The 12,497-nt window shown below is 67.1% G+C and overlaps 8 protein-coding genes across 8 annotated transcripts; 3 read left to right on the plus strand and 5 right to left on the minus strand.

Annotated features, from left to right (window-relative positions):
* Positions 1 to 73: 73 nt before the first annotated feature.
* MICPUN_72973 (predicted protein) lies at positions 74 to 481 on the plus strand (the record flags this gene model as incomplete). Its single annotated transcript, XM_002501429.1, has 1 exon — positions 74 to 481. A coding segment is annotated over one exon (408 nt), but the record flags the coding sequence as incomplete, so codon positions are not given.
* A 136-nt stretch (positions 482 to 617) lies between these two features.
* Positions 618 to 1,901, minus strand: MICPUN_58067 (predicted protein; the record flags this gene model as incomplete). The annotated part of the gene is made up of 1 exon (XM_002501829.1): positions 618 to 1,901. One exon carries the CDS (start codon positions 1,899 to 1,901, stop codon positions 618 to 620), a length of 1,284 nt encoding a protein of 427 aa, XP_002501875.1.
* A 131-nt stretch (positions 1,902 to 2,032) lies between these two features.
* Positions 2,033 to 3,127, minus strand: MICPUN_105477 (hypothetical protein; the record flags this gene model as incomplete). The annotated part of the gene is made up of 2 exons (XM_002501830.1): positions 2,033 to 2,321; positions 2,459 to 3,127. The coding sequence occupies 2 exons, from the start codon at positions 3,125 to 3,127 to the stop codon at positions 2,064 to 2,066; spliced, it is 927 nt and encodes a 308-aa protein (XP_002501876.1). The 3' UTR covers positions 2,033 to 2,063.
* A 411-nt stretch (positions 3,128 to 3,538) lies between these two features.
* MICPUN_58069 (predicted protein) lies at positions 3,539 to 4,687 on the plus strand (the record flags this gene model as incomplete). The annotated part of the gene is made up of 1 exon (XM_002501430.1): positions 3,539 to 4,687. One exon carries the CDS (start codon positions 3,539 to 3,541, stop codon positions 4,685 to 4,687), a length of 1,149 nt encoding a protein of 382 aa, XP_002501476.1.
* Positions 4,688 to 4,825: 138 nt separating this feature from the next.
* On the minus strand, positions 4,826 to 5,699 carry MICPUN_58070 (predicted protein; the record flags this gene model as incomplete). Its single annotated transcript, XM_002501831.1, has 3 exons — positions 4,826 to 4,891; positions 5,083 to 5,331; positions 5,508 to 5,699. 3 exons carry the CDS (start codon positions 5,697 to 5,699, stop codon positions 4,826 to 4,828), a joined length of 507 nt encoding a protein of 168 aa, XP_002501877.1.
* Positions 5,700 to 5,814: 115 nt separating this feature from the next.
* Positions 5,815 to 7,022, minus strand: MICPUN_58071 (adenylate kinase; the record flags this gene model as incomplete). The annotated part of the gene is made up of 1 exon (XM_002501832.1): positions 5,815 to 7,022. The coding sequence occupies one exon, from the start codon at positions 7,020 to 7,022 to the stop codon at positions 5,910 to 5,912; it is 1,113 nt and encodes a 370-aa protein (XP_002501878.1). The 3' UTR covers positions 5,815 to 5,909.
* Positions 7,023 to 7,356: 334 nt separating this feature from the next.
* On the plus strand, positions 7,357 to 10,619 carry MICPUN_81062 (predicted protein; the record flags this gene model as incomplete). Its single annotated transcript, XM_002501431.1, has 3 exons — positions 7,357 to 7,541; positions 7,763 to 8,202; positions 8,389 to 10,619. The coding sequence occupies 3 exons, from the start codon at positions 7,357 to 7,359 to the stop codon at positions 10,617 to 10,619; spliced, it is 2,856 nt and encodes a 951-aa protein (XP_002501477.1).
* Position 10,620: 1 nt separating this feature from the next.
* Positions 10,621 to 11,742, minus strand: MICPUN_108141 (predicted protein). Its single transcript, XM_002501833.1, has one exon. The coding sequence runs from the start codon at positions 11,707 to 11,709 to the stop codon at positions 10,708 to 10,710; it is 1,002 nt and encodes a 333-aa protein (XP_002501879.1). The 5' UTR covers positions 11,710 to 11,742; the 3' UTR covers positions 10,621 to 10,707.
* Positions 11,743 to 12,497: the final 755 nt, after the last annotated feature.

Consider the following 12,497-nt stretch of genomic DNA (forward strand, 5'->3'; position numbering starts at 1 on the left):
GATGATGGGTTCGTCTTCGTCCGACGGACCTTCCGCGACGCGCGGATACGTCGTCGATCAGCTCCCCGACCGGCTCAGGCGGTGGTGCTTCGACCTGACCAAGCGCAACATGGAGGCGATGTACGAGCGGACCTGGGGCTGGAGCAACCCGGAGAAGCGGCGCGAGCTGGCGCACTCGGACGCGCGATTCATCGTCGCCTTCCGCGGGGACGACGACGACGGCCCGATGGGGTTCGTGCACTTTCGATTCGAGGTGGAGGACTCGGACGGCACCCCGGTCGCGTACGTGTACGAGCTGCAGGTGGAGGACGACGCCAGGGGCCGGGGCGTCGGTCGAGCGCTGATGGCCCGCGTCGAATCCATCGCGGAGAACACCCGCATGGCGCGGACGATGCTGACGGTGCTCAAGACCAACGCGGCGGCGGCGAGGTTTTACGAACGGCTCGGGTACGTAGAGGACCGGGACACGCCGCGGGACGAGGCGTGCCATTACGTCATACTGACCAAGCCCGCAGAAGCCGGACGGGGAGGCGAAGGCGTGCCGCCGCGGAGGTCATCCGGCGTTGTTAACCCTTAACTTTTTAACTTTGAAGGAAACTGTGAACCGTTAACGTCGCTCACCTCATCGGCGGGAGCTTCTTCTCCCCTTTGACGGCGCGCACCAGCGCCGCGACTTTCGATATCAGCACGAACAGCCCGCGAAGCGGCAGGGTCAGCGCCGCGGCGACCGCGTCCCTGACGAGCTCCCGCGCCCCCTCCTTGAAGGCGATCAATTCCCCCCCGAGCCGAGCCGCCTTCATCCGCCGCCCCTTACCGAACCGCGCGCCGAACTCGCCGATCCCGTACCGCTCCTTGAGCAGCTCCCGACACCGCCGCCGCCGTCGCGCCTTCTCCGAGAACACGAGCTTGATCAGGGGCCCGAGCACGAGCGAGAGGGGCGAGTTCTTCGTCCGCCCGCTGTTCTCGCTGCTCCTATCCCCGAGCATCGCCGCCCGCGGCAGCGTCGTCGGCGGCTCGACACCCTCACCGTTCGAGACGTACACGCCGTACGAGTGCAGCGCCAGTCGGAAGGGCCCGTCGCGAAAGTCCGGCATCGGCCCGTTCGGACCGAACCTCGACATGATCAGGCCGAGCCCGTACACCGCCGAGCACTGATCGGCGGAGAGGGGCGGAACGTTGGGGACGACGACGGGACCGCGGACCAGACGGAAACTCTCCCAGGGGATGCGAACCTCGGCGGGAAGGAAGCCGTCCTTCGAGGTGGGATCCTTACTCGCGACGGGGGGAACGAAGGATGCCTGGTAGACCACCTCGCCGCGGTTGTTCTGCGTTCGCACGGTGGCTTTCCACGTGCGTCGCGCGGGCTCGTCGTCGGACTCGAGGCCGCAGACGATGGAGATGCCGTCGAAGGCGGTGAGGTCGAGCGGGGTTTTGAGGGCGACGGAGCGGCATCCGGTGAACCCGCCTCCCTGGGTCCTGCACTTGCCCGCCCACACCAGGCAGGTGCGTCCCGCGAGGTCCGGTCCGATGGCGCTGGAGCTGACGCCGCCCATGACGACGTCGTCGACGCGTTCCCAAGCCTGGGCGGCGACGGCGACGGCGTCGGCGGCGCCGGAGCAAAGGTCGAGGAGGTCGAAGCTCGCGGACGTGTCCTCGGGCTCGGGCGTTGGCGTTGGTGCGGGCTCGACGGCGGTCGTGGCGTCCTTGCGCTTGAAAGGGCCGAAGAACCGCGCTCGAACGATACGCGACGACTGGGCACCGCGATGGCCGGCAAGTCCGAGGCTGACGCGCGGAGAGGGCGCGACGGAGACGGAGGGCGCGGCGCGAGCGACGGGACCGCGGCGGGGCGCGAACGATGCGCGCGGCGCGACAACCGCGGGTCGATACGCGAGGGTCGTCATCGTGCTTCGACGCGCGAGGAAGAGCAGTGGCTCGCGCGGGTGACGTCACCCTTGTGACAACGAAGCGGCTTCGCTGGAAATTTTACCATGTGCGATGTTTTTTTACAAATGAGCGGGGGTTGTGGACTTTAGCAATACAGGCAGGCGTGCGGCGCATCCCCTTCACCTACCCTTCTGGTACTGGTAGTACGCGCCGTCGGTGGGGATCATGACGTGCGCGTAAGGCGTACCGCCGAACATGATGTACGGGCTGCCGGAGTTGAAGTCGTCGGTGAACTTGGCGATGGCTTTGGGATCTTTCGGCATCAGCATGACGTGGCCGCCGGACTCGATCCACTGACCGGGCTTGGCGTCCTTCTTCTCGACGACGGTCGGGTCGGTGTTGTCGTAGCCCTCGTCGCCGGCCTGCATGTAGATGATCTGAGCAGAGTGGAAAGCGGAGTCAGTCGCGACGGTCGTCTTGGCGCGGCGGGTGGAAAAAAAGGGTCCAAAAAGGCAACTGGTGACTGGCTCGAGAGTCGACCGATTGATTCGACGCCCGTCTCTTACGAACTCACCGTATCGCGCTCGAGCTTGGGCGTCTTGCCGGACACGTAGGCCTGGATCCACTTCATGCCCTCGGGGTCCGCGCAGATGGGCGACGCGACGTGCACGCTGGGCCAGCCGTCGGCCGGTCGCGTTCGGCCGTTTCCCGCGAGGCAGGTCCACTCGTTCGTGCCCGCGCGCTTGATCTCGCCGTCGCCGCCGACGACGGTGGCTCCGTCGGCGATGTAGGGCGGCGCGGCCTGCGAGTAGGCCCAGACCTCCCACGCGGGGGAGGCGTGCGAGCCCTTGGGTTCGCCCGCCCTTGGCTTCGAGGCGGGTGACATCTTCATTCCCTTCGCGTCGCCGTCGCCGGACATTCCCGACATTCCCATGCCGATGTCCTTCCCGGAATTGTACAGCCCTGCGCTGACTTCCGCGACGTCGACGACGTCGTGAGCGGCCGCGGCGCCGGCGATGATTGCGGAAGCCGCGAAACCCGCGAGGGTCAACCCGAGAGCCTCGCACATCCCTCGTTCGCGCGCGTCCGCGTCCAAGAGGTCGACCGCCCCGGAGCCCCCGCGGGGCGGGGCGCTTTTCCGGGCGCTTTTCGCTCGTTGTTGAATTGCTTTCTCGACGGGTCGCGGAGCCCGAGGCGGGGCGAGGACCCTGAGCCCGCCCGCCGTGGCGAGGGTGAGGCTCATCGTTTGAAAGGGTTACCGGGGGGGGCGGAGCGTTCGGCGGGTCGGGGCGCCGCGCGTGTGCGACAATGACTCCTCGGAGTTCCGAGACTCGGTTGCCGGTTCCGGAGAGAAAGTTCGGCCTCGGGACGCGTGCGACACTCTTTTGATTGGTCGTTTCGACGTTTTTGACGTGTCATTCCAATTTTTCGGAGATCTCATCGTTTCTCTGACTGTTTCACAGTGCACGTCTGCGCATTTATATTCTTCGCTTTAGAGATTTTTCCGTACGCGCATCGGGAGAGAAAAAAGAATTCATCCATGAAATGACTGTTCCGCTGTGAACGAATGCGCTGATTTATTGATTTTTTCCGGCTTCTCCCACCTGACTCGTCCTCATTGCCGAGCACGCGCGGAGACGAGGAGGTGGGGAAGATGGGGCCCAAGGCGCGGGCGCCCAAGGCGGTCGAGACGATGACGGAGTACGAGATGGAGCGAGAGGCGCGACTCGCGAAGAACAGGGAGGTGCTCCATCGTCTCGGTGTGCCGGAGATTGTCGCGGCGACGCGCATCGCGGCGGACGACGACGTCGACGACGACGACGAGGCGAGGAGGAGGAGGGAGAGGGAGAGGAAGAGGAAGGCTCGCGCGCGCGACGCGGGCGGCGGCGAGCCCGCGCGCCGGTCGACGCGCGCGTCGACCGTCGCGACGCGCACCGGGAGGTTCTACGTGGGCAAGGGCGAAGCCGGAGACGACGACGACGACAGCTTCGACGGCTCGGAGGACGAGGAAGACGCCGACGGATCGACCGACGACGATGACGACGACGACGATGACGACGCGGTCGAGCCCGTCGTCGCCGTGAAGGCGAAGGCGACCCGGAGGAAACCGGCGCGCAATCCCGAGCGACCCGCGACCGCCGCGAGCCTGTACCGACTCCCCAACCCGGCGACACTCGGGCGGCTCGCGCCCTACGCGACCGACGGCGCGATGAACGCAAACTTCCGACGACGGAGCGCGTTCGCGCTTCCCGCCGCCGTTAACCCTAAACCCTTAACCCTTGACCCTCGCGATCGAGCGCCGTTCGCGTCGGGACCAGTCACCGCGCCGGCGGCGACGAGCCCGCCGCCGCGACGCCGGGAGCCCGCGCGAACGACGACGACGATCTCGAACGCGACGACCGCCGCGGAAAAGGCGAGCGAGAAGGCGAGGGCGAAGGGGAGGGAGAAGGGGAGGGAGAAGGCTCCGCCGCCGACTCCCGCGGACTTTGCCGAGGACGTCGCCGCCGCGTTTCGATCGATCCAGCCCGCCGCGAACCGCGTCGCGATGAGGCGGGGGCACGTCACGATCGACCGGGTGACGATCGGTCGCAGGGAGCTGTTGGACGCGTGCAGGGCGCACGGATTTTACGAGTGGTCGGAGGGCGACGTGGCGAGGATGATGGCGGTGGCGGCGGAGGCGGTGGCGGCGGGGGCGCCGGCGATGGGGCGGGAGGTCGGCGGCGGGAGCGCGGAGGCGCGTCTGACGCTCGACGATTTCGTGAGGGTGGCGGAGCACGTGGGCGCGAGACGTGCGGAGGTTTAGAGCTTAGACGAGGTTGTCGCGTTGAACAGAGGTACGAAGGTACACGGCGACGTCGGCTGCGGTGAAGTCGAAGGAGGAGCCTCCGGAGTCACGGGCGGAACCAACGCGGCGGTCGATTACCGGACCCGTCCCCCGACTCTACTTGCCGTTACCGCTCTTCGCCCCGAACTTGGTCCATCCCGTCTCCCTGTTGTACGGCCACGCCTGCGAAGGAACAGAAAGTCTCACCTCTCTACCTCAGGAACTGCTCTCGATTGTACGGAAACGCCTGATGGGCGGAACGGGCCCGGGTCAGTGCGTCGCCCATCGCACGCTCACTACGTTGCTCACCTTCGCGTCGAGCGCGCACTCCCGAGCGATGTCCCACGAGGAGAACAGCCCTATAATATGAGCACAGGTAACGACACCGGTGGAGCGTCATCTGATCTGTAGTTTTGGATCTTACCGACAAACTTCCCGTCCTCGCCAACGACGATCGCGTGGTGAATCTTCTCGCGCTGGAGCAGCTCCGCGGCGTCGTCCCTGTGCATGTCGGGCCTCGCCGGGTGCAGGTTGGTGCTCATGACCTCGCTGACTGGCGTGTCCAGAGGGATCTGCGGCGGGGTGGCGCGGGAGGAGACGAACTGAAAAAATTCTTCCGAGAACTTTTGTGGAGAGAGGGAGGGGAGTTTCCTCGGACGGTGAGCGGTTTGGGGAGGGTGCCGTCGTCGGGTCGTATCGGGGCGCGTTTTGTCGTGGCTTTCCGGGGGGCGGGTCGCGATAAGACGTCAAAGGAGGACGGAAAAGGCCGGGGAACTGAGCGTGCGTTTCGGGCGCTCACCTCAGAGAGAAAGTACCTATTCACGTCCTGCTTCGTTATGATGCCCACGGCTTTTCTCGAGAGCGTGTCGACGACGACGACGCAGCCGATCTTCTCGTTGACCAGGGAGTCGACCACGGAGCGCAACTTGTCCTCCGGGCACGCGGTCACGCACTTGCAAGCAGGCATCATGAAGGAGGCGACGGAGGGCATGTGCGCTGCTCCGTCGTCGGAGGGGACGCGCCGGCGGTGTTGGGGGAGACTGACGAGCGTGCGCGGCCTCGCGCTGCCGGAAGTGAAGAGACGAAACCGTCGCGTCTCCGTGTCTGGGTGTCGATTCGCCCGAGGATTCGATTTCAGCCGGAGTTCATTGCCAACTCGCTAACACTTAACAGCACGGAACGGTCCTCCCCCCTTCTCTCGTCACGAGGCGGCTATCGGCTCCGGCTGGAGTGAGGTCTCGCCGCCGCCGGCCATCCACGAGTGGTGCCTCGGCGACTCCGGCAGGGGCTGGAACGCAACCTGCGTCGAATCATCGTCCGCCCCGTCACCCGACGACCCGGGCTCCTCCTCACCCTCCGCGGCTTCGTCCCCTTCCACTCCCACTCCTCCGCCGCTGTCCGATCCCCCGACGCCGACCGAGCCAACGACGTGCCCCATCTCGAACGGCACCGACGCCGGCTGCGCCCTCCCCTCCAACGCACACGCCACGCACGCCCTCACGTGCTCCGGGCGCTGGTTAGCATCCACGGAAGTCACCGCGGAGCTCGACTCGGACGCGTAGTGCGTCAGCACGGAGGACACCTGCGCCTTGTACCCCTGAAGCCTCCGCCGCAGCGTCGCCTCCTGGTCGTCGAGGCGTCGCACGAGGGGCTCGCCCGTCTCGTCGTCCAGCATGTTGGCGCCGCTGGGCGTCACGCCGGGCGGCAGCGACCTCGGCGGGGCCGTCGCGGCGTGGTACGTTCGGCCGGATGCCTTGTGTTGCCACCGGCCCGCGACCCTTCGCTCGAGGACGTCGTCGGGGGCCTCGAGGACGACGATCCGCGTGACTCGCTCGTGGGTATACGCGAGGACGTCGTCGAAGGTCTGCGCCTGCTCGACGGTGCGCGGGAAGCCGTCCATGACGAAGCCGCGGTCGCAATCCTTGCGCGCGATTCGCTCGCGGATGAGCCCGGCGACGACGTCGTCGGTGATTAAGCCGTCCGCCTCCATCACCTCCCTGCACACGAGCCCGAGGGGCGTGCGCTCCTCGATCGCGTCCCGCATGATTCCGCCCACGGATATGTGCGGGATGTTCAGCTTGGCGACGATATGCGGCGCCTGCGATCCCTTCCCAGCGCCCGGAGGGCCGAACAGGACAATCACGTCGCGCGCCTCTCCACCCTCGCTGATTGGCAATCGCCTTCCGCTCCCTTTCCCTTTGGACGACGATGCTTTGGACGACGACGCCGCGTCGATGTCCTCGCCCCTGGGCTTCTCCCGAGGCCGCGGATGCTCTGCGTTCTCGCTCGCGGGCTGAGAGGCGCCGCAACCCATCCCGAACTCCTCCGAGCGCCCCTAGGTGTGCTCGGCGCCGGTCGGATCGGGAAAAATGTGCCGTCGGAAAAACGTGATTCCGAATATGAGTAGGCTTTCTGGATTCCGAAGAGGCGCGGGCATTTTTAGGACTGAAAGTCGTAGTGTATGCAATTGGCATTGGCGTGAGCACAACGTCGCAGTCAGGAAATTTTGAGCTCAGCACCAGCAGAAAATCTAGCCAAACTGTTTGCCCTGCCTGGTGCACTACCGGACGAACTTCTGGCCAGGCGTCACGAGTTCGGTTATCGGTGCCCACTCTCCGCATTTCATTTTGCTCCGCCGCCCGGGCTCCATGGCTGCGGCGGTCGCGAACGGGCGCGAGGAGCCGCTCCCGTACTACGGCGAGGAGCAGGAACCCGCACCACCCTCGAGTCGCTTATGCGTCAAAAATATCCCCAAGCATCTCAAAGAAGACCGTCTTCGGGAGCACTTCGCCGAGCGCGGCGAGGTGACCGATGTCAAGATCCTCAAGACCGGGTGAGTCCACCGCTCTCGAGCCTCGCCGCGCGCCGCGACGCCCCATCCGTGCCGCACGACCCGTCTTCATCGTTCTTCCCTCTCTCGTCGAGCGACGTGACGCGTCCGGTCGCCCCGAACCCCGCGATGTTTCACCCGCGACGGCCGCCGTGCCCCCGACCGCGCACCCCCCGCTGACGCCGCCGCCGCCGCCGACGCCTCACCCTCCGAACCATCTCCAGGGACGGCAAGTCGCGCCAGATGGCCTTCGTCGGGTACAAGACCACCGCGGACGCGGTCAAGGCGCTGGAGTACTTCCACAACACCTTCATAGACACGAGCAGGGTGCAGGTGGAGTACGCGAGGGCGGTCAAGTCCGCGCAGCTCCCGCGACCGTGGAGCAAGCACTCGGAGGGATCTTCCGCGCACCGCAGGACGCACGAGACTCCGGAGGAGCGCGCGGCGCGGGAGGCCAAGGCGGCCGACGCCGAGCGGTTCATCGGCGTGCGCGAGCTCAAGAAGATGAAGCGCGCGAAGAAGGAAGCCTTCGAGAAAGAGATCGACGACGCCATCGCCGCGGATCCGAAGCTGACCGAGTTCATGAGGCTCATGGCGCCGCGCTCGCAGCAGCGCATGTGGGATAACCAGGCGGCTGACGTGGAGGCGGAGCGCGCCGCGGGGGGTGAGCTCGGCGCGGCGGCGCTCGCGACGGACGACGGTGGGAAAGGTCCGGCGGACGCCGTCGCGTCGGACGAGGACGAGGCGCCGCCGGAGTTTGACGACGACGACGACGACGACGGCGACAGCGACGACGACGAGTACCAGGAGATTGGCGGCGACTCCGACGACGACGACGACGACGAGGAAGGCCGGTACGCCGCTGGAAAGCGAAGGAACGAGAAGACGAAAAAGACGAAAAAGACAAAGACGAAGGAAGGACCGAAGCGGCGCAAGACGGGGCGGGAGATGTCGGACGAGAGCGAGAGCGACGAGTCGGACTCGGACGAGAGGGTCGACGACGACGCCGACGACGAGGAGCTCGACGACCTCGACTACCTTCGGAGAAAATCGGCAAAGAACTTTAGCGACTCAGAGGACGACGAGGGCGAGGAGGGCGAGGACGGAGAGGACGGGGACGAGGACAGCGAGTTCGACAGTGACATGGAGGGCATCGACGACCTGGAGGACGATCCCGGCGCCTCGGAGGAGGACGAGGACGAGGAGGGCGAGGACGAGGATGGCGAGGAAGGGGCTGAGAAGGCTGACGCGTCCACCCCCGACAAGAAACCCAAGGCGACCGACGAGCCAAAGAAGGACGACAAGCCGAAGGTCGAGGAGGTCACCGCGGAGGACATGGAGGCGGTCGCGGAGACCGGCCGATTGTTCGTCCGCAACCTCCCGTTCACCGCCACCGAGGAGGAAGTCGCCGCGCATTTCGCCCCTTACGGCAACCTCGCCGGCGTGTTCATCCTCGCCGATAAGGCCACGAAGAGGAGCAAGGGACTGGCGTACATAACGTACGCCCTGCCGGAGAACGCGTCGCGGGCGATGGAAGAGCTCGACGGGAGCATCTTCCAGGGCCGACTCATCCACCTCCTGCCCGCGAGGCGCCCGCCCTCCGGTGACGCGGTTGGAGCAAATTTGAACGGTGAAAATTTCAACGGCGAAGACGGCGCGGACGGAAATTTCAAGCGGAGTCGCGAGGAGCGGCTCAAGAGGGACGCGGGCACCAACCGCGCGGCTTGGAACTCCCTGTTCATGCGCCAGGACACCGTCGCGGCGGCCGTCGCGGCCAAGTACGGGGTCAGCAAGGCTGACCTCCTCGAGAGCGGCGAAAACGACGTGGCGGTTCGAATGGCGCTCGGCGAGGCGCAGGTCATCGCTGACACCAAAGACCAGCTCTCCGCCGCGGGGGTGGACCCTGGCGCTCTGGAAGCCGCCGCGGCTTCGAGCGGGGCGAACGCGAACAAGAGCGGGGGCGGCGTCGGCGGCGTGAAGCGCAGCAACGTGGCGATACTCTTGAAGAACCTTCCGTTTGAGTCGGAGGTTAACGAGCTTCGCGGGCTGTGCGAGCGGTTTGGCGGGGTGGCCCGGATGGTGTTGCCGGACACGAAGACCATCGCCGTCGTCGAGTGGCTGGAACCCGGCGACGCGAGGAAGGCGTTCAAGGGCCTCGCGTACAAGCGGTACAGGCACGTGCCCATCTACGTCGAGTGGGCGCCCGAGGGGATCTTCACCGGCGACCAGCCCGTGGGAACAGTCAACGGCGCCCCGGCTCGGACGCCCAAGATCGACGGCGGCGGTTTGGGCCTCCAGAAGATGCGGGAGAGGGACGCCATCGTGAACGCCAAGGCGAAAAATTCAGACGACGACGACGACGACACCGCGGGCGACGCGGAGGCCACGCGGCTCTTCGTCAAGGGCCTATCTTTCAACACGACGGATGCGAGCCTTCGAGCTCACTTTCTTCGCGCCGCCGCCGCCGCCTCCGGTCGGGTGTTGGCGGCGACGGTGGCGACGCAGAAGGGTCCGGGCGGCGCGAACCTGTCCCGCGGGTATGGTTTCGTCGAGTTTGACTCCCCGGGCGCGGCGAGGTCCGCGAAGCGCGCGATGCAGGGCAAAGAGCTGGACGGCCGCGCGCTCAGGCTCGAGATTTCGTCACGCGGCGGCGGCGGCGGCGGCGGCGGCGGCGGCGGCGGCGGCGACGATAAGGATAAGGATAAGGTTCCCAAGGGCACGAGCGCGACGAAGATCGTCGTTCGTAACGTGGCGTTCGAGGCCACGAAACGCGACATTCAGAAGCTCTTCAACCCCTTCGGCACGCTCAAATCGTGCCGCCTGCCGAAGAAGTTTGACGGCTCGCACCGGGGTTTCGCGTTTGTCGAGTTGTCCACCAAGCGCGAGGCGTCGGCGGCGCTCGAGGCGCTCGCGGGGACGCACCTGTACGGGCGCAGGCTCACAATCGAGCGCGCCGCGGAGAGCGATGACGTAGAGACCATTCGGGAGAAGACGGCGGCGAGGTTCGAAGCCGGCGAACAGGGTCACGCCGCCGCGGAGGGGCAGTTCATGCCAGTCGCGAAGAGACGCAAGAATCGGTGAGAATCGAGAAAAGAATCGTTAACATTACAAACGTAGACGCGGCGCACGCGTCAAGAAATAATCGTCCGTGACAATGAATCGAAATGAATCAGTGCGACGCAACCGCCGGGCCCGGGAGGAGGAGCACCCTCGGGTTCGACTCCGACGGCACCGCGGCAAACCCCCGCGGCTCCGGGCTCGGCAGCGCCAGCCGCGGAGGAGGAGCCGCCGCCCCGGTCCCTGAAGCGGCCCCCTTAGAGAGTCGGTCGCCGATGGGCGCCCTGCACGTCGGACACGCGCCCCGCATCTCCAGCAGCCACCTATCCACGCACTCCGCGTGAAACGCGTGGCCGCACGGCAGCGTCCGCAGCGTCTCCCCGCGCTCGTACTCGCCGAGGCACACGTAACACTGCGGTCCCTGCGCGTCGACGCCGTCCGCGGTCCGTCCATCGCGCGCGGCGCCGCTCGCGTCGGAGCAGCGGGCGCAATCGGCGTCGCCGGCGGCGCGCGTGGGAAGCGCGTCAACCTCCTCCCGCGTCGCCGGCCTCTTGCCGCCGTCGCCAAGCATCCGCGTGCTGCTGTGTCCCGCGCGCTGCAACCGGGCGTCAAACTCGCGGAGCACCGACGTCATCGTCTCGGCGAGGAAGGCGACGCGGGCTCGAAGCGCCTCGGGCGTCGGCGCGCCGGCTTCGTCCACGTCGTCCCAAGCCGAGCGATCCAAGGGAGGATCCGCGGAATTGTTCGAGGCGTCGGCGCCGCCGTTGTTCAAAGTGTTGATGCCGAGCTCGCGCGCCACGCGCTCGACCGCGTCGCGGAGCGCGTGGCTGGGCGATCGCGCCCCGGGGCCCGAACCGGACGGAGGAACGCGAGCGGCGGCGGCGGCGGCGACGCGGCGGCGGCGAAGACCCGAGGTGGAATGCGCGCGAACCTCCGCGTCGTCGTCGTCGGTAAAATCGTTGGTTGGCCGATTGGCCGAGTCCCCGGCGCGATCGGGCGTCGCGGGATCGGACGCGTCGCGCTCGGCGCCGGCGAGCGCGAGCGGCCCGGCGGCGGCGGCGCTCGACGACGTCGGGGAGGGCGGAGGTCGGCGGCCCCTCACGTAGTTGTACATCCTCGTCAACGTGGGGAATCTGGTCCGGGGCCGCTGGGGCGGGGCGGGCGGCTCCTCCTCCCTCGCGCGGGGCGGCGCCGCGGTGACCGCGAGGAAGCGGGTGACGCGTGTGGGAACCCCCGCGGCTCGGCCGTAGGGCCCGCTGCGTGCGATCGCCAACGCGTCGCCCGCCGGCGCGGACGCGTCCCCGCCTCCGTCTTCGCCCGGTGAGTCACCGCCCGCCCCGCGACTCGCCGCGGACACCTCGCGCAGAAACTCGGGCGACACCCCTCCTCCGTCGGTGTCGGCGAGGTAGGCGCCCCGGGGCGCGCGGACGATGGTGAAGCCGGTCTCGCCCTCGCGCGGGGTCAGCGGCTGGACTCCGAACGAGTGTATCTACAAACGCGCGGGGATGGAAAAGCGGGAGGGAAGGGAAGGGTCACGCGCGGTGCCCCTCGGCGGTGCAACAAAAGCCCGGGAGATAACGAGTTTGGGGGTTGAATTATTTGGTGCGGGATAACGGGAGGGAGGGCGCGGGGGCTGGAAGGGGACGCGCGCGCACCTCGCCGTCCTCCCGACGCTCCAGCGTGACTACGGATATACCCGCGCCCATCGTCTCTCGAGATCCGCCGCGTCGCTTCGTTCGCGCGTGGGGGAATGCGCCCGGGTCCCGACGAGAAGGCCCCTTTTCGACACAACGGGTGAATAAATTTCCCGGCAGTCGAGTCAGCAAAGCTGGGGCAAGATTGCGCGTGAAAATGCGCGAGATCTCGTGAGAGTTTCCCGCCACTCCGACGCACGCAAAGCGT

Source organism: Micromonas commoda, chromosome 4, assembly GCF_000090985.2.
Source record: "Micromonas commoda chromosome 4, complete sequence".
Lineage (NCBI taxonomy): Eukaryota > Viridiplantae > Chlorophyta > Mamiellophyceae > Mamiellales > Mamiellaceae > Micromonas > Micromonas commoda.

Bases quoted from the DNA above. Each gene is read 5' to 3' on its own strand.
- MICPUN_108141 (XM_002501833.1), bottom strand. From the start codon at position 11,709: ATGTACAACTACGTGAGGGGCCGCCGACCTCCGCCCTCCCCGACGTCG.